General features: G+C 32.0%; 4 protein-coding genes across 5 annotated transcripts; 3 read left to right on the top strand and 1 right to left on the bottom strand.

The window, feature by feature from the left end:
- Positions 1 to 34: 34 nt before the first annotated feature.
- Sdhd (succinate dehydrogenase, subunit D) lies at positions 35 to 1,609 on the top strand. Its single transcript, XM_076306114.1, has 4 exons — positions 35 to 237; positions 588 to 727; positions 828 to 1,021; positions 1,135 to 1,609. Exons 1-4 carry the CDS (start codon positions 186 to 188, stop codon positions 1,343 to 1,345), a joined length of 597 nt encoding a protein of 198 aa, XP_076162229.1. The 5' UTR covers positions 35 to 185; the 3' UTR covers positions 1,346 to 1,609.
- On the bottom strand, positions 1,581 to 3,485 carry Pcd (pterin-4a-carbinolamine dehydratase). Of its 2 annotated transcripts, none has more exons than XM_076306116.1 (4): positions 3,450 to 3,485; positions 2,861 to 3,018; positions 2,068 to 2,187; positions 1,581 to 1,973 (listed from the first exon to the last, which is right to left on the bottom strand). In XM_076306116.1, exons 2-4 carry the CDS (start codon positions 2,975 to 2,977, stop codon positions 1,791 to 1,793), a joined length of 420 nt encoding a protein of 139 aa, XP_076162231.1. In that variant the 5' UTR covers positions 2,978 to 3,018; positions 3,450 to 3,485; the 3' UTR covers positions 1,581 to 1,790. The 2 variants fall into 2 exon arrangements, with proteins under 2 accessions (XP_076162231.1, XP_076162230.1); XM_076306115.1 differs by lacking the exon at positions 3,450 to 3,485 and adding an exon at positions 3,372 to 3,417.
- A 2,852-nt stretch (positions 3,486 to 6,337) lies between these two features.
- On the top strand, positions 6,338 to 12,056 carry LOC143144923 (uncharacterized). Its single transcript, XM_076307805.1, is given in 18 exon segments — positions 6,338 to 6,360; positions 6,433 to 6,584; positions 6,773 to 6,934; positions 7,263 to 7,346; positions 7,505 to 7,731; positions 7,809 to 8,807; positions 8,911 to 9,003; positions 9,065 to 9,206; positions 9,286 to 9,394; positions 9,688 to 9,775; positions 9,917 to 10,093; positions 10,197 to 10,297; positions 10,407 to 10,465; positions 10,528 to 10,579; positions 10,692 to 10,759; positions 10,829 to 10,965; positions 11,481 to 11,648; positions 11,782 to 12,056. Coding segments are annotated over 18 exon segments (3,021 nt in total). The 3' UTR covers positions 11,962 to 12,056.
- Positions 12,057 to 13,745: 1,689 nt separating this feature from the next.
- LOC143144154 (uncharacterized) lies at positions 13,746 to 20,785 on the top strand. The gene is made up of 18 exons (XM_076306258.1): positions 13,746 to 13,857; positions 13,947 to 14,107; positions 14,938 to 15,099; positions 15,235 to 15,318; positions 15,597 to 15,805; positions 15,888 to 17,171; positions 17,306 to 17,398; positions 17,904 to 18,042; positions 18,177 to 18,285; positions 18,366 to 18,456; positions 18,570 to 18,746; positions 18,892 to 18,989; positions 19,073 to 19,131; positions 19,232 to 19,283; positions 19,349 to 19,416; positions 19,486 to 19,622; positions 20,106 to 20,273; positions 20,504 to 20,785. The coding sequence occupies exons 1-18, from the start codon at positions 13,838 to 13,840 to the stop codon at positions 20,681 to 20,683; spliced, it is 3,291 nt and encodes a 1,096-aa protein (XP_076162373.1). The 5' UTR covers positions 13,746 to 13,837; the 3' UTR covers positions 20,684 to 20,785.

The raw sequence follows: 20,785 nt of genomic DNA, 5'->3' as shown, positions 1-20,785 counted from the left end.
GTTCGATAGGTCGAAAATAAAAATCGATGTAAATGCAGTCGATACGGCATATTCATTTCAGTCGTATTTTTACCTGCATATGACTATTATCGTGAAAATTGGTTATCGAGAGTAATCAAAAATTCGTCGATCTTTCATAAACGAAGAGCTCTTTTTGTAAAATATTTTATTTGGTAGTTGACAAAATGATTTTCGAAAAAATGAGTGCCAACATCTTCCGTAATGTTAGACAGTTAGGTAAGTTGCAGTTAAGATTTAGAAAGATATTTAAATTCTAGTTTACATAATCCTGATTGACTATTTAGATAACCTTAATAACAAAAACCTTTCTCTATTCTTTATCTTATTGACTGCAATGTTGTTTGATTCGACAGAGTACTTTAGGAAATATGGGATAAAACATACTCATAATGTAACAAAAACATATTTACAATGTTAAATCTATTTTATTAATTTGTAACATTATACCAATAAGTCATAATATATTTCAAAAGTTGAGGATTAATAAAAAATTTTGTAATATTATAGTTTTTTTATTTTGATTAAAGGAGACATTCTGATATAAACTGAAATATAACTGTTTCTAGAATCGCTTTCGAAAATTAGTCTTTCTTCAAACTCTTGCAAAACACCTCAACTTATTAGAACATCAACAAGTTTTGCTGGTATTAATTATTGTTTAAATTCTACTGTAACAAAATATGGAAGCAATCGTTTCTTGGAAAAGGTAAAAATTTTGTAATATTATTTGTTTTTGACTGTAATTTTGTATTTTCTACTACTATTTGTATAGTGTATTATTTATTAATAAATATTTATATCTTCAGCTCCCATTAATTACATCTGTTGACATGCAACAATGTCGTAAAGCAAGTACAAGTACAGGTAATCATGCAGGATTATGGCTTGCAGAAAGAGTTGTTGCAGTAACACTTCCATGTATAATTCCTATGGCTTTGATACAGGAGAATGCTATTCTTGATGGAATAATGTCTATATATGTTGTAATGCACTTTCATTGGTAAGTATTTATTCTTCAACTTTGTATATATAAATAATTTCTTTCAACTAAAAGTTATTAATGAAAATAATAATTTATATCTAATTTATTACAATATGTTTGCTGTCCAATAGGGGTTTGCAGGCTATTATTACAGATTATATACGACCCAGGATTTTTGGACCAATTTTACCGAAATTTATGTCCATTCTATTGATTTTATTTTCTGCATCTACACTTGCTGGATTGTTGAAGCTTATACAAGATGGCCCTGGGGTTTCAAAGTCTATTAAAAATATTTGGCACATTGGCAAAACTCAACAATCTGGTACTACTACTAACTGACATCATCAGCTTGATTTTTTAGTAGATTATTAATATATTAAATTAGAATTTTGTAATTCAACATCTTGTAAAATTTTAAAAGATAAATTATTTATTGTCAAATATCGTGCTGTACTATTTCAATAAGATTTTGTGTTACAAATAGTATGGTATAAACACTTATTTGTATCTAATAAGTAACAGGAAAAAGGTAAAATGTAAAATTCTACAATTTAAAAAAATGTTACTCATGTGGTAATGTAATACACTTATTTGGACAAATGATATTTGTTTATTAAATTTATAGAATAAATCAGCCCACATACATTGCTTATATTGTATACATAATATAATGTATTGTTAATATGACTTTTATAGTATAGCACAAGCTTAAAAAGAATTAATATCTGGTTAGCATATTGTGTACATAAAATTCAATTTAAAACTTAAAATATTAATCGATGTTTCACTTTAAATGCATTGTAGCAGCTTTATCTATGAAGGTAGCAAGTGTAATATCCCTTTGTGATAAACCATCTACATCATGAGAAGACAGAGTAATGTTTACTTTATTATAAACATTAAACCATTCAGGATGATGGTTCATTTTGTCTGCTTGCAATGCTACCATTGTCATAAAACCATAAGCCTACAAATTTAAATAAATAAGAAAGAAATATATTTTCCACAACATAGAAAAAGATATAAACATTAACAAATAATATTGCTAAATTAGAACATACCTGATTAAAAGTTTTAAATAAAAACTCCTTGTAAATGGCATCCCTATTTGTCACAAGTGACCAACCATTTGTCAATAATGATTTTAATTTAGTTTCCCTTTCTTCCTCAGTCAGTTTCGTCTATAAAATACGATATTGCTGCATAATTTTACTACATTCAATCCTCAGTAGAAATGTAACATATTTTATTTGTAACAGGTTTTAGTATATCCCAGTATATTGCAAGTTTTAAATGAATATTAAAATACTATTAAAAATTTAAATACATTATTTCAAAGAGAGCGTTTGATTAGTATTTATTTTCAAAAATTTGGTGTTTAATGATAACAATTACGTGAAAGTTTGATAAATACGATTAGGCAATACTTCGACCGCTTTTGCTCGTAACATATGGTCCGAAAAAATTTCCATTATTTATCACAAAATTGTTATTTTAATACATCAAATAATACCTCGATTAAATCCACTACACTTTTTGCACAATTCCGATGTAAAAAAATATGCGTAATAAGTGAAATAAAATCTCAACCACTTGTTACACTTACAGAATACAAAATCTTTGTTTATACATTATATTGTTTCATATTAACAAAGTAAACAATTACAACATTAATAACAAATCAATTATAAAGATGGAAATAAGTCAAAGACAACAAAGTAATTTAACATCTACAAAATACTCAGAAAATATCCATTTTATATTCATCTTGTACTAAGTTTAATATTCTATCCTCCAAGAAACAGAAAATATTTTTAACATAATTGTTTTATAAATATGCAGTAACAAACTTACCATTTTGTTTCTTTTCAAAGCAGAAACAGATATCCTTCTACGGTTGAAAATATGGAATATTTTCTCGCGAAGGATTTCCCCACTACTGATAAACCGCATGCGCGTTAAAGTCGACATAGGTTTTGCTTTCTTTTTCCTTGATACGTTAAAGTAGTTTGCTGTTACGAAATAAACAAATCTCATGGTATTATGTAACTAATCGTTATTGAAAACCATTCTACCATGAATTATTTGATAAAACTTCCAATTATAAATTTATCTTATAATACACGTATCATCATGTGCTTGATTCTCGATAAATTAATTGTTATAAATTTTATAATATGTCACATTTTGTAATATCTTCGATATTCTTTTAAACGAATGATAAAAATTGTCATTCAAAGTTATTACAAAATTGTGTTAACACGTCTTAAACATAACCTTATCGGTAAATTTCAATGGTCTTCTCAATTTTTAGAAAATCACGAATACACGATTTTTAATGTCAATACTACAGATTTTTAATTACTTTTTAACTTTAACGATGGAGCGAATTTCATTAAATATATTTTTCATAGTTCTGTATAAATTCTCGAAAAAAACCAACCTCTTAAGGAAAACGCAAGCCTGTATGATTACGAACGATGGCGGTTCATTTAAAATTAGTTTCTTACCGGTTTCCTTCACACATATCTTAAATAATTAAAAGATGAATACATATAATCTGATATCAATTGATGTATCGATAAGATAATTTATGTACCTGTCCACTGATGTTTCGTAAAATCTTTAGATTTCAATTAACTGTTTTGTAATTTAATTACATAATTTTTTTATTTTAATGCACCGACCATCTTAAACCATATTAATCTCAAAGAATTTAAATTACGTAATACTCGAATTGATTTTTAATAATACTCCCTTATTGCTCTCTTCACGCATACCGTTTCCCACAAGGACTTTCATTCTCGCACGTGCTTCACTTCTAGGATGACTATTGCGATTACGTACCATTTACTCACTCTTACTCGTTGCGTTGCCTCACTTTTAGATCCACAATCGTTGAGGAGGGAATGTTCCGTTTAATGCGTTACTTTATTTAAAATCACATAAAAATTATTGTTCGCGACGAAGCAATGTGATACGTATAACTAAATCGGAATGCAATTGAAAGGATGTACTACCACAATATAAGAAATTAGTTTTAATTAATTTGTGAGGCTACTGATTACAAAGTTAAATCACAACAATCAAGAATTATTATTTAACATATTCCCTTCAGAGAACAATGTATCTCGTTATTCGACAGAATTCTGTATGATTATGAATGTTAAGATTACTTTATATTTTAGTAATTTTTTCAATATCCTATTCTAATTACGGTGCTTTTGAAATGAAAATCGCCCGAAACAAATATGTTGATCCACTTCTTAATTAGCTACTTATGTAAAATAAATTTTGCAAGCAATTTTGTATTTGCCGTTCTCTTGTATAAAATTAGTTCTACCTACAAAACAATAGCTTCACAGGTAAATCAACCTTGGTACGATTCTCACAAGAAACGAAACACATACGTACAATCTTTATTTTTGAGTTAACTAATAAAATAACTAGACCGAAGAAAATGCTAATCCGTACAATTTAAGAAATCATTTATTGTGAAAAAATTGCAGTTAAATCAAGACGAATCCCATGGATCGAGACAGGATCAAAGATCCTCATCAATGGAAACTTTTCACCTTTTTTTTTCGAAAGATTGACAAAAGCTGCTATTATAATTAGAGTAAAATGTCTGTGATTATTACTGGCAGCACCTCGCCTTCGATCGATGAATTTCGTTTCACTTATTCGTGTCAGCATCGACGAAACGATCCTCGATCGAGTAACTATAGTAGCTACTGCTTGGATTTACTCTCTCCTGTCACGGATATCCAGTCGCCAACGCATACCATCGTCGTCTGTGCGGCAACGTTGTTAACATCGTATATTTGTGCAATATATTTTCAGATCGGACTGCATCTTCCAGCTATCCTGCTCGAGTTATTCTAGCCGCGATGAAAAATCAGATTGCGCAGCTCTTTCGCTAAGATGTTAGCGCATCTAACGACGTGTTGCTACTGTTTCTCTGACCCACGATACGTTTGGTGCATCCGGATGGCTGTTACGAGCCGAAAGAAATCGATGCAATAATGCAATAATTGACGATTTAAGCCTGGCGTTCGAATAATACCTTTCGTACCTATTCTGTAATATCGTTACATTTTTAAAAATAATTAGAAAACCATCTACGTGTAAATAGCAATGAATGTTCAAATCTTTGTTTTAAACAGATTCGAAGCAATTTAATAATACAGTTTTGTATCGATATTGAATATCATTCAAATCTTGAAGAATTCGAATGTTTCGAATATTTTGATCGAAATGATAGCATTCGCATAAAATGTCGAAGAAAGAATGAAAAATTTAAATAACTTTAAAAGTAGACTATCTCAAATACATATACATTATTCGTTCGTAAAGGTCACGGCATTAATATATACAGTTTTTACTCATAATTTACATTTTTTGGTAGCTTGGTTTGGCAAATTTAAAAATTCTCGATGTATAGAGTAACAAATAAATTTAATATATTTTAGATGTAAGTTCATAGTTATTACCAGGTGCATAAATCAGATCATTTTTTTTTTTAGAAATAATTACTGCCTATAGTTCCTGTGTCTTCATTATTCTCATTATTAGTTTACCGTGGTAATTAACGGTGATGTAACATACGGTATGTATAATATTATCTCACGATTTTTTCAATGAAATGATTTGTTTCATAAATCGTGGCAAACGTGATAAATACTTCATTTCCTTGATGATATAAATTACACGTAGAAAAGTGTACTATTTAATAAGTTTCCCGTTTGCTGTATGTTTACAAATATTTATTAATTTTCAAATAAATTTCTCATTGATAAGTTACGCATGCATCTTTTACTTGCACAATGTAAATAAAGTAAAAATAAATCGTGTGAAAAGAGGGCCCTCATTATTCGTATAAACCGTGGAAAAAGTTGAACTGTTTCGTTAATAAATTAGAAAACGTAAAACGAGTATATAAAATACGATTTAACAATTTATAATAAAAGTAATCTATAATTTGTACCGTTTCGAAAGTTACGTTCTTTACGTATAAGTAAATCTTTTAAATAAAATGTAAAGGAATAATGAAAAAATTAATGCGAAATATCAGACACGAATTGGCATTTTAAATTGCAATATCAAACTTGTATATACAACAAGGATCTATATACAGTACTTAGATATTCATCTATAACAAATTTGTGTTATCAGTATGTACTTCCCACAACTTCGAGGTCTTTTCGCATAATGTAAATATAAATCATCAACAGCTGTATTGAGTTGAACACTTTGCAAACGGGCAAGCTAGATGATACATTTACGGTGCAACTTTCAATTTCATAGTTTCTTTTTCATTATATTATTGAAATGATACGAATCTTTTGTATTTTGTAAGTAAACATTGAACAATCAGAAGAACCCTTTTTACAAATTAATATAAATATGAACAAAAATTTTCATAGAACTTTCCTGGGCCCAATTGCTGGCACCATTTATCCTATTCTGGACTACCCCTTCAATTTAAAACGGTTTTTTGGCGCGAACGAAGAACCAGCTATTAACAAATCTAAAGTGGAACGTTTGCTATGCGACAGCAATCAATGCAATGTACTTGGTAAGTGAAACATTTTTCCTTACAGTTCTAAGATACTATTGACCACGTGTTTTTGTAGCATTTTCAGTTTCTCCATATAATGAGTATAAAATAATTTAAAAACAAGTATATTATTCATTTTGTTTAAATGCTATATATACATAATGTACTCGATGATATATTAATTATCGTTTCTTTTTATTTAATAGCAAAAATATTAACGGAGAGTATGAACAAATTGGTTGACCCGTGCGAAGATTTCTATGAGTACGCGTGCGGAAATTGGAAAATGCACAACCCTCTTCCCAAAAACGAAACCCGTTGGAATCTATTGAGAAAAAGTCAAACGATCGTCGACAAACGTCTACAAGGTTTGTTCGTTAGTTTCGTTTGAAACGATCGGTACGAAATTAAATAATCTTTATCTTTATACATCAAACAGTTACTTGCTTCAACATCATTTATCTACATAAGAGTAAATTTAATGGTAACTTGTTACCCCCCAATCGTAACTTTGGAGATATCAATTATTCCACAGCGCGTGTATAATTTATAATTAATTAATCGGCTGAATATTTCTGAAAACATTAATTTCTAGGCATAATGTTTGTCAAGTCTTTCGTTCGATAAATTCTATCTATCTTTAACGAGTGTACCTATAGTTTCTAGCCTATATTGTATCCTCAATCGTATTCACAGATATAATACAAGCAGATTCGAGGCCCGATGATCTCTTGTGTCTAAGACTTTTTAAACGAGCATACAAGGCTTGCATAAATACAGGTATATTTTAAATATTTTAAAGTTTATCTACCGATTCGAATGTTGTTCTTTTTCTAATTGTGTCAAGGAAATCTGTACACACCGAATGGTAAAAATTTTTAAACTATTATCTGCAACGAGTAGAAATAGGGATGTTAAGTTTTTCAATTAATTTATAGATGAATTGGAAAGGGAAGGACTCCAGCCAATCGTGTCTACCATGTGGAGAATAGGTGGTTGGCCATTAATAATGGAAGAAGACGAATGGAACGAAGAAATATACAAATGGCAACTCGTGGACGATTACTATGCCCGATTAACCGGATTCAACAGTTTGCACAATCTTGAAGTCGATGTGTTTACTTCAAAAGTGGTCAAATACTTACGCGTAAGTTCATAAACAAAAGTATTGTTTTCGTTAAATTAAACTTTTCATTGGTCCGACTATGCTAATAATTATTGTAAAACTATTCGATACGTTAGATCAACACCCCGAACTTACCACGAAAAATGTACCAACTGGTGGGATCCGATAAAACTGATATTGACAGTGACAAAGACAACGATAGCCAAGAAGGCAGTCAAGAACAAGGTAGTGAGAAAGAATACGAGGAAAAATATGGCAGCGTGGAAAACGAATACGATGACGAGTATAGTACATACAAAGACGGATTGCAACGAAGAAATGTAGCCAGAAGGATTAACAAACGGGTTGGACGTAATACAAGGAAGAGTAATAAGAGTGATAAGATCAAAGTGGTAAGAGAACATATTGGTGAAAGGAAAATGAGAAAAAGAACAAAGAAGACCCCCATGATAAATACAAAAGTTCACGACAAGAAACAACTTGTACAGAGAGTAATTACTGCTCATAGGGTTCATCGCGGTAAGACGAAGATGGGAAAAAGATTGTCGAAACGTACTCGAACATCTTTCGCCAACGGTGTGAACGTACCTGTAAGAAAGAACAATCAAAAAAGGAAACGGGAGACTATGAATACGAACAGCGATGTATATTTCGACGATAAATATAATGACAACAACGACGAAGAGGTTGATGATGAATATGGTAATGCAAGTAGCGATGATAACGAATGGGACGACGAAGATGGTAACGATAGTAGTGATAATGAATGGCACAACGAAAATGGTAGCGATAGCGGTGATTACGAATGGGACTATGAAAATGGTAGTGGTGGAAATGATAACGGTAGTGGTGACGATGAATCGGACGACGAAAATGGTAGCGGTAGTGGTGACGATGAATTGGATGACGAAAATGGTAGCGGCAGTGGTGATGATGAATCGGATGTCAAAAATGAAAAAGAGAGACAGGAACCGGAAAAATTAAGGAAGAAATACGCAGAGTATATATTAAATGTTAGTCTAGCACTCACCGAAGTAACAGGGGTCCCGATACCCAAAGAGAAGCTCAAGGAAGATATTGACGACTTGATTAACTTTCAGCTGAAACTTATAAAGGTATTAGAGATATTTTAAAGTAAAGGACATTTTAGACATCGAAACATTAATTATTACATTGAAACTGTTCAAGTACTAAATGTAACAATAATTATTTCTATAGATCATATTCCTGGACAACAAAGGAATGGAGGAAACTCTTGTGTCGTTTCAGAACGTATACGACGCTTTAAACCCTACCACGGATAACGGCAAAGTAAATTTTCTTCCATTTAGAAAGTATTTTTTATATAATATGTAACTGCTTTTTTTTTCAGATAAATTGGATTAAAAAAGTACAAGATTTAATGGCTACAGGAGGAATGGAAGTTAATGGTGAAACGGTTATGGTAACTTCGTCCGACAATTATATCGAAAATCTCTGCAAATTATTAGACAAAACACCGAGCAGAACAATCGGTGTGTACGAAGTTTTTATGCATATACTTTTATGCAACAGTAAATAATAACAAAAAAGTATATAGACAATTTCTTGCAGTGAATTACATACACTGGTTCTTTCTCAGCAGAACAATAAAAGCTACTACAAAACAAATGAGAGACTTTTACTATAATTGGGAAAGTAATAATGTAAATGTTGAAAAGAGGTAACATTTTTTAAATATTATATGATACATTCGGTCTCCTGTTCCCTTTGTCGGCCACATTAATTTGTAAAACTTTCGATGAAAGTTGATAGTTCATTTCTATTTATTAAGTTACTTAAGCGCTTAATAAGCTTAATAAGCTTTGCGGTTAATATTAAACCGCAGAAACTTAAGAAACGTATTGTTTTTAGTCTACTTGACATATATATATATATATATATATATATATATATATATATATATATATATACATATGTTTGTGTGTGTATGTAAATTAACATTCGTTTTTACAGATCAGATGAATGTATCACAAAGCAAGCGAAGTACTGTTTTGGATACGAGTACGTACGACGCCATGTTTCCGAGGAAACTTTAAAAACGGTAAAAATTATACAAAAAGAAAAGATAGAATTAAATAAAAAAGAAAGTTTAGTACACCAATATGGAATAACTAAAATGCTTTCGATACTCGTTCGTTTTTTCTTTCTTTATTTATTTATATTGATCCTGTGATTACTTAAGGCCTCAGACATGGTCGATGATATCCAAAAAGAAGTCGAATATCAGATCAAAGATGCAACTTGGATGGACGGTCCCACCAGAAATTCCATTTTAGAGATATTAGTATACATGAAGAGGATAATTGGATATCCGGATGATTATCGAAACGTTACCACCATGAAAATTTATTTTCAAGGAGTGAGTGTTCACTCTTTCCACTTAATTATATTTCCTAATTACATTAAATCTGAACATTTTCAATTCATAATTTCTATCTGATAATTTTAAATCATCTTTTTAGCTCAGTATCAGTCAATCGCATTATGAAAATGTTTTAAGTATTATGAGACATATCAAACAGAAAAATTTAAGAACGTTGTTCACAGACGAAAAAGTGGATCAGTAAGATGAGTTTGATAGAAGTTGTATGCTTTTGAATTTTATTGTACATCGTTCAATGCTTCATTATATTGTTATATTTGTAGCGATTGAAAAAGAAATTTATTTGCAGATTAATTATAGATCCTTTCTTAGTGAACACCTTTTTTATACCCACACTGAATACCATTGGTAAGTTTTAAAATCTATCGTTCTTTTAAAATGGTTTAATACACATTTTATCGCCGTTTCAGACATAACAGCGGCAAATTTTCAGAGTCCTCTCTTTGAATCTCAACATCCATGGTAAATACGAATTAACTTCTCAAATATATTCTTCCATTCTATTAAACGTAAATAATATCATTATGGGAGTCGATTTATTTCGTTTATCCAAAATAGTGTTTACATTGTACAGGTACACCAACTTTGGTATCATAGGATTCATGATGGCTCACGAAGTAAATCACGGATTCAATAATAGGGGTCAGTTATTGTAAAATAGTTTGCAATTATTTCCTAGAGGAACATTAACGAGTAATCGTCGATTTTCAGATTACTTATTTGACACATACCGTAATTACTGGGCATTTGCAATGGCAAATGCGTATAATAAAAGAGTAGAGTGTTTTGAATTTCAATTTACTAAATACAGCGTGAAGGACAATAAAACAGCAAATACTCCGATACAGGTAGAATCACTAACTTGGTATTCCACGATAACATTTTATATCATTGTACGAGATTTACACACTTTTTGGTACAATGATTTATTTGCATTGTTACAACAAACTGCGAATTGCACGTTTAAAATCAAATATAACGACTTAGAAAAAAGTATCTGAGGTAAGAGACGATGATCAATTTTCCCTTCAGTTCTTTAGTAGTAACATTTTCGTGCTATTAAAATTCTAGTTCCACAATCTCGTTTATTTTCTCCAATCGATAGCATTTGTTAAACAATTTTTTAGATATTAAATATTATAGTTCCTATTCTTTGATAATACCATTCGTTGTGTAAATCTCGACTCATTTTTGTTTTATGACATCTGGATTTCATTCTCGTTGTTTGTTGAAAATGTCAAATAACTTCGATCTGGAGAAGATGTTTAGATCGTCCGAGACGAATACATGTGTCCATGTATTTTAACATTATCTTGTTCCACTGCAATTATTCAGTAATACGTATCCGCGTTCAACATTACAGGATTATGGTAAGCAAACCAAGGATGAAAATATTGCGGACTCGATGGGTCTGCAGTCTGTATTTAGAGCTTATCAACGAAGACAAAGAGAATGCAAGAATCCGGATCCAATGTTACCTGGATTAGAGGATCTTACTAACGAACAAATGTTCTTTCTATCTTTTGCCAATGTAAGTCAATATTTTATTCTGTTAATTCAACCCGATTGACTAGCTTACCAGAAACGATATTAAAGAAGAATGATTTTACTAAAACTTTTCTACAAGGAAATTATATCTGTGTATAATATTTAAAAATTTACAGCTATGGTGCGAAGCTGTTGATCCGAAAGCAATTGTGGTTGAATTAAAGAACGATCCGCATAGCCTAGGTCCGTTACGAGTAATTGGTTCCGTGTCCAATTCTGAGGATTTCGCCAAAGTTTACAATTGCCCAAAGGGCAGTCCCATGAACCCTGAAAAGAAGTGTAACATATGGAAATAATAATATTGTATTTTAAAATATGAAATATTTCCGCAACATTTATAATAGAATTTTTATTTGTAAAATATTGGGAGGTTGCATCTCATTGGTGCATCTCTTCATTCAATCCGTTCACGTATCCAGTGTAGTTTATAGTTCCATGCTAAAGGATATGATTAAAATGCATTGATTCGAGCTGATCAAGATTCACGTATGTACATTTTAAGCAGTGAAGTTCTTAACCCCTTCGTGTCTGAATGACGTGTATCTCGTAAAAATAAATGAAATATACGATTTAATATAATTACATACCATGTTCTTAATCCTGTTTCGTCGTTGAAACCTATAATGATACTGTTAAATTGAAATTCAGGAGTCTATCCTACAATTGATAATACTGAACTTGAAAACATTATTTTTAATACTCGTGGACTGTAATTTCTAAAGAATAGCGTTGAGACTTTTAAAAATAGATTAAACCATTTTTAAAAGACAAGAATAAACTTTAATTGTATTGCACAACTTTTTTCATATCTAAACTTGTATTTATCGTAATTACTTCGTATCGTAATTACATTTTAGTGACTTTTGTCATCAGGAGTATCAATTTTGCCATTGCTGAGCCCATTATGAATCATCAGGTAAGGTAAACCAAACCGTGAATTCGATAACAATGATGAGTCGCTGGAATCTTCTCTTGCAATTTCAATAAACGATACTTAATGGATTTATTTAGGTCATCTTCATGATAGAACAAGTAACGTCGTGATCTACAATAATTATCCATAATGACGGATACACAAGGTGTTTCGTAGTGAGCGGTAGAATCGAGGAGGTCATTCTATGTGCAAAATTAAATAAAAAGTAGAAATATAATTTGTTTACGTAAGACTTTCTTTCCAAGAAAATTTATTTTGAAAAATCAATACAAATGGTAACACTCATTGAACGAATATCAACGAGTATTTATATTTGTATTTTTATATAAAATTCTCAGTGATTGTTTTCTTTTTTTTGAGAAAAATAATCCTGAATGCATCATTTAGAACAGTTCGTAATTTCCTTTTATTTAAGCTACGATTGTATATTTCAAAATTTGAATTTAAAATTAGCACAATTGCTATACGTAATTTAATAATTGTTATTTCCACTTGAATAGGAAGAATTACTGCATATTGTATAAAGATAATTAACTTTTTGCTTCAATGAATTACCGTCTCTAATAAATTTACAAGAAATTAATAACCTGATTGTACATCAAATTAAATTTTATCGAGCGATATTTAAATTTAATATCATATTGTTTGTATTAAAAAAAATACGTGAAACTGACGAAAACTGACTTTACAGACAATTACGCGCGTTAAAAATATTGCCCACAATTGTTTTCCATAAAAAGTTAAATTTTTGTTAAAAGTATATAAAATGGGAGAACAAAAATTATTAGAATTTACTGTTAGAAGATTTGTGCAGTATTTATTACCGGTAGAGAAGCATTTCTTCTTAATTATTATTTTCTAAATTAGAAGTATCTAGTGTATCTATCTAAACTATCAAATCACAGAAGCCTCGTTAATGAGCACAATCATTTGTACCAAACGGAAGCGGATAGAATCTCATAATGAATAAAGTTCCTGGGTGCAACATCGAGATATTGCATCTTTAAAACTCCAAGGGCAGAGGATGCACATTTTTCTCTCTAATTCAAGGCGAGGAACGTGTTATAAAATCTTATCAAGACATAGAGTTAACAGTATCAGGGATTCTCCCCGTTTTCCACGAATATAAAATTGTCACTCATCATTTTTCTCACGCATTCTGTAAAAGGGAAGACTGGGTGTCACCTCGACACTATAGCCCAGTCTTCGTATAGTCCGGTTCCAATTACGTTATCAAAATGATGCGAATTTTGATTCTGTAAGTAGAAATTGTTTTCAATCATACATTCTGCAATAGTTCTCGTTGTTCGATAATTTATTAAATTAATTCCGTAACAACCATTCCAGAGTGTCGATAGGCACTATTATAAACGCTTCATTGATACCATCCTCTATGCTGGACTATTCCCGCGGCTTGGAACGTCTGTTCGGCACGAAACAAGAAACTACTACTGAAAAAGGAAAGAAGGAACGCACATTATGCGACTCCGAAGAATGCAAGTTAATTGGTAAATACAACCTATTGCGAAACTAAAATAATTTCACTAGATCTATCAAACATTAAGGATTCGACGAGAAGTAATTCATTCGTCTCCATAAATTTAATTCCAAACAAGAATAGTTTAATCAATGAAACCGGAAAACACACTCTTCGCCACTTACGTTTACTTTCTCACATTGCTCGCTCACCATTTGCCATTTTTTGCTAACTATAAAGAAGTTCCTTGAAGTCATTACGAAAGAATTTTCCATCCATTCTTTTTGAAACAATAGTTAGAAACGTAAGAAATAAAATTTGCTACAATATGATCATTCTAGACATTACACCGCCGTTACGTCTTAACATTTTATCTTATCCGTGATGGGATCAAAAATTTTCCCAAAAATGAAGTTCTACCTTTACGAAGCATCTGTTCGACTGGAGAAATATTGTCTTATTTAACCAAAAGTTACAGGTTCAAAACCATTAACTTTCGTCTGATTTTTCTGATTTGAACACCATCAATGGTCACACAAAAGAAAATTAAAGAAATATATTCGATCATCTTGCACTTAACACTGTTCGATACTTCTAAATATAAGTAATGTCTTTTTGAAAAATATTTTTGCTGATTTCATCAAGAATCTGATTCACTGATGTATAATATTCTAAAAGTTACAACTTTAAACCTCATAACAATGTTAACTACACGATCATAGAATTCTGCTGTATCTTTTTCAGAATCCTTATTGTAATCCTTCTTGAAACCTTGCCTTTTTTGTTCCTATATTTCATTATTATGTATTAACTTTTTTTTTTAATGACTAAAATGTACATTTTATTGTCCTTAAAATGTAGCAAAAGTGATTAAGGAAAGCATGGACGAGTCTGCAGACCCGTGCGACGATTTTTACGAGTACGCATGTGGAAAATGGACAAGTAGTAATTCTATTCCAGAAAATGAGACCTCCTGGAGTTTATGGTCTATGGTGGAGAAAAAAATTGAGAAACAAGTTGAAGGTTGGTATCCTCTCTTCGAATAAATTTCCATTAGACGTACATTGATGAGAGAATCTTTTATTTCTAAAAGAGTATCGAGTGAAAGTTTTGTATCGATCTAAATAATGTTGAATTAAAAATACATATCATTTACAGAAATAATCAAAACTGAATCAAAACCGGACGATCTGTTTGCCGTGAAACTTTCGAAAAAGTGGTTCAAAACTTGCATGGATGAAGGTATTTATTCGAATTTCGTCTTTAAATGAAGATTTTATTTCTTTTCGTTTGATCTTTGTGCTTGTTATACTATTGTCTCGGCAAATAACGAATCATAAACGTAAATTCTATCAGAGAATTGATTCGACTTTAAATTTGCTATTTCAATAGTGGCAAATAACAAACGAAAAATTGGTTTTAACAACTACTTAATTTGAATTTTTTTCTATCAGCTACCAAACGAAATATTAAGTTCGCAAACAGAAAAATACACACGAAATTAAACAATTGTTTCACAGAGGCACAAGAGAGAAGTGGTCTCGAACCATTAGTGTCCACATTATGGAGACACGGAGGATGGCCGCTGATCATGGAAGAAGGAGAATGGGACGGTCAAGTATACAATTGGCAAATAGTTGACGACCAATTTGCCCGTTTGTTGGGATTGAATGCATTTCATGACTTAGATTATGGTCCAATCTTTTACGAAGGCAACATGTCGATAGTAGTACGATCGTATTTCGTATTATGTTTGTCTATTAGTATTGACGTTGGATATCTATTTGCTATGATATATTTCAATATTTCAGATCGACACTCCCCATTTACCACTTAATATTTATCAACTTTTATCGACCGATGAATCTTCTTCTCTCTCGGACGATAGCGATGAAAATAACGAAAGTGGAGAAGGCAGCCAGGAACGCGGAAGCAAAGAGAAAGGTACCGACAAGAATAAAAATGACGAGGATGACGAAAACGAAGAAAATAACGAAGAGGATGACGAAGAAAACGAAGTCGAAGTGGACCTACGAAAGAAGAAAATGGCTGGAAGGAAAAGTCACAAGAGGCTTGGTCACAGTAGAAGAAAAAGTAATAAGAATAGAAAGACAGAGAACCATGTCGGTAACGGGCACACGAAGATTAGAACAAAAAGGGATATTTTGAGGTTAAAGGTTCTTCATAACATGCGCAAACAGAAGAAACATACCAAACATAGAGTTCATCGCAGCAAGAAGAAGACGAAAGGAAAATTATCGAAACATGCGCACCTGTCTGTAGCTAGTCACGTTAAAGCAACCACGAAAAAGAATAATTTGAAAAACAAAGGAAAGAAGCAAAGTCATAACAAAATAGTCGGTGGACGTAAAGATAGGAAACAAAACGATGGCGAAGAAAAAGAAAAATTGCGAAAGAGAAAAATAGCTGGAAGGAAGATTAACAAGAGTCTGGGGCATAGAAAAAGGAATAACGAGAAGAGTAAAGTGGTAGGAAAACACGTTCGTGGAAGGAAAATGAAGAATAAATCAAATACGACCTCGATAATGAATAAAGTTCATAACGATAAACATCAGAGGAAGATTAATAATTACAGGCTGCATCGCGTCGTGAAGAAATCGAAAATATCAAAACGTACGGACAATGATATTTCATCTAATACCAATGATATCGAAAACGAATACAACAGTGATTACAACATTTACAATAAAGATTACTTTGAAGACAGTGATAGCGACATCAGTGACAGTGGAGATTACAATGAAGACAGTGAGAGTGTCAGCGACAACGATGACGAGGACACCGAGGAACAAGATAGTAATGACGTAGATGAAGACGACAGCGACGACGAGGACAGCGACGATGAAGACGACGAGGACGACGAGGACGACGAGGACAGCAACGAGGAAGAGGACGACGATAACGAAGACGAAGACGACGACGAAGAGAAGAGAGCACAACTGACAGAAAGTTATAAAGATTATATATTGAACGTTTCGTTATTGCTTTCTAAAGCCAGAGGAATAGAAATACCGCGGGAGAAGTTGAAGAAAGATATTGCAGACCTGGTCAAATTCACAATTGCATTGGGAGAGGTAAATGAATGAACTAACTTTGATTATTCTGCATTATATAGCGAATGGATCGAACAGAGGAAGAGTGTGACATAATTCATCCGTGACTATGAATGACGTTTTGCAAGCTAATCGAAATTAATGAATCTTTTCAGCTCACGCTTATAGACGACGAACCCGAGGAAACGACACTCGACGATTTCCAAGAATTGTACGACTCTTTCGGTCCCACTACCGCCACCGGCAAGGTAAGGTGTTTTATCTGTAGACAATTTATTTCGTAAAATGTGAACATTGTAACGTTCGAGGTAAATTCAGTGCATAAGAATAAAAAGAGTTCGTATGAACAGTTTTTTAATGTTTTGGTAATATTTGCGGAAAGCACAGCTGTAGTTAGATTAATTCGACTGCTCAGTGAAAGAGCTCCGAATGTGAATCTTTTCAAACATTTACACGGCACGATCTTACCATCTACTTGTAAACATTACTGTGATCTTCTACGGATCGTTCTAGTCCATTTTCTTAAAAGTATTAAAATAGTTTTGTGCGGAAATAGACCAAAACCTGACGTAATGTAAAAACTACCATAACTCGGAGAAAATTTAGATACGATTAATGTTTCTACAAACTTTTTTCATTATTCTTGTCTACTCGATATACCACTGAAGTTATGGACACATTTTATGAGGTACGTTACAGAGAATAAATACGATAAAACAGATACTTAAAATGAAGTAATTGATGAATATTTAGGTGAACTGGAAAAGAAAGGTGCAAAAAATATTTGCCGAGGCAGGTGTGGAGATCGATGACGACAAAGATGTTGTGACAGGATTTAATTATTTCAAGAAGCTCCGCGTTTTACTCGATGAAACCCCTAATGAAACGATTGGTGAATTTCCGTTTAACTTCGTTACCGATTAGTTTTAGTTACTAAAACGATTATTATACAAATATAGCCCTTTGAAATTTGTCCAGTCTACAAATAAGATTTTTACTTTCGTTATACATGTGCATTTGTTACAGTTAATTATATTCACTGGCTTTTCGTTAGTAAACTGGCTACAATTTCTGTAAAAGAACTGAGAGAATTGTCCGAAACTTGGTACGGCGAGAAGAAGCACAATATATCCAGGTAATGTGATTCTTCAGTTACGAATAATTGTAAAGAAATATGAGTTTACTCTGAGTTATTTTGTATTCGTGTTTGCATAGAGAGGAGCAATGCATACAACTCGTAGAAATGAGTGAAATAATAGGGTACGAATACATCAGATTGCATTTCTCAGAAGACATAGCGAAAACGGTAAAAATCCCAAGGGATAAAAATATTTTTAATGTTCTCTTAACACGCCTTCGTATTCTTTCATTGTCATTTGAAAGTCCATTGTTCCTAAGAATCATGTGTCATCATTAAAGGCCAGAGATATGATCGACGACATACAAAAGGAAGTTGAGCATCAGATCAAAGAAGCGAAATGGATGAACGACGATACGAAACACTTTATTTTGGACAAATTAGTGAACATGAAAAATTTAATCGGTTATCCATCCTGGTTTCGAAACACTACACTTGTAAAACGTTTCTTCCAAGGGGTAACTTATCTTTTATTAATAACTAATTTTGCATAAGTAACAAGTATGTACACCTATTTAGACGAATTCTCGTTAACGTTTCATCGAATATTTTATTCGTAATATCGCTAAGGGTAATAAATTAATTTTTGAATCGATGTTGAAGCTCACGATCGGTCCATCGTTCTACGAGAATATATTGAACTACATCAGATATAAAAAATGGAAAAGTTTGCGGAGAATGGTGGAGGCAGATGAAGCCTTGTAAGATTATACTTATTTATATTAATTGTAATTACTAATACTGATGCCCCAAATCAGTATTGTACAGTCACAATATTTTACAGAGAAGATCTGGATCCTCTGATGTTGAATGCTTTCTTCATACCGACTGAAAACTCTATATGTACGTGTATCGATGAAATATATTATGTTACTTTTCATGAACACGACACTTGTTTATTTAGTAAACAGAAACTTAATCAAACTGTTTCTATTTAACACAGCCATCACCGCGGCAGACTTTCAAAATCCTTTCTTTGCTCCCAATAGACCATGGTAAATAATTTATACGTATATTGTATCGTAACAATTTGGTATTAATCATAACAATTTGTCATCAGGAATGTTAATTTCGGTATAATTGGAGTCGTCATGGCACACGAAGTAAATCATGGATTCGATAATGATGGTGAGTTGTTGCAGAAAGATTATAAATTTTACGAACGATAATCAATGAATCGATCGAAATGTTTGTCAGGTCACCTCTATGACAGAACAGGTACTCCGATGGAATGGTTAGCCGCAATGGCAGCAGCTTATGATCAGAGAGCTCACTGTTTCGTTCATCAGTTTAACAAATACAGTCTCATCAAAGGGAAAAATATCACGATCGAGGTAGATATCGTATCCTATTGATATTACAGAAACAGAAAATCTTCAAGTATATGAAAATTTCATTTAAATATAGCCACTTTGAAATTTTTCCAGTCTACAAATAAGATTTTTACTTTCGTCCAATAGATGCAACAAATATCCTCTTCGCGCAGTTCGTTTACTCTGTCAAGATATTCGAGTTTTTCTTTATACTTTATGTAAATAATTCTTTTTTCATTTCTCTTCTTTCCCGGTTCGATGATTATACTAGGTTGTTTGGAAAGTTATTTCGTTTTCCAAAATAGAAAATATATAATTTAATAACATGTTTATACACTCTAAAAAAATCGTGTTTCATTTACACCAAAAAAAAAAAAAAAGGAAATGACTTTTCGGACAACTCAATATATTACAATTGTGAAAGACTAGCTTTTTACGTGATTTAGCTTGTTGCAGCAGAAAGGATGACTGCTAGATTCTACGCATTAATGTTAAAAATTACAGAATTATGGTAACCAAACGGCAGGTGAGAACATTGCCGATACAATGGGTCTACAAGCTGTATTCAAAGCTTATCAACGGAGAGAACGTGTGTGTACCAAACCAGACCCGGCATTACCGGGACTGGAAAAATTCAATAACGAACAAATCTTCTTTTTGTCGTTTGCCAATGTAAGTGTTTTTTGTATACGTTAAATTCAGAATACATCGTCTCAAGATTTAGAAATTCATCGATAACAGTAGCCCAACATCTTTGTTAATTTCTAAGCTAACTTATGTTTATATTATTTATTCTACTAATCCGTGTGGTTAATCTATTATGCATTTTCATGTTTGTTAGCCGACAGCACATGTTCTTATATATTTTCAAATAATTAGAAATTAACTCGTTTTATTTGTAGTTATGGTGCGAAACTCAGGACCCAGAAACTGCAAGGAATAGTGCTAAGTACGATGTACATAGCCCAGGACGTCTCAGGGTAATTGGTTCAGTGTCCAATTCGGAAGACTTTGCCAAAGTTTTCAATTGCCCCGCAGGCAGTCCCATGAACCCCGAGAAGAAGTGCAATATATGGATATAATTCAAGTATATTCGAATTTTTAAACGATTCGAAGTCTCTGTTTACAATCTCGACGGTGTAATTTTGCTAAAAAATGAAATACAACATACTGTTCGCAGATTA

The sequence above is a fragment of the Ptiloglossa arizonensis genome, chromosome 3 (genome assembly GCF_051014685.1).
Source record: "Ptiloglossa arizonensis isolate GNS036 chromosome 3, iyPtiAriz1_principal, whole genome shotgun sequence".
In the NCBI taxonomy this organism is placed as follows: Eukaryota; Metazoa; Arthropoda; class Insecta; order Hymenoptera; family Colletidae; genus Ptiloglossa; species Ptiloglossa arizonensis.
This window is presented reverse-complemented; position numbering and strand designations above follow the sequence as displayed.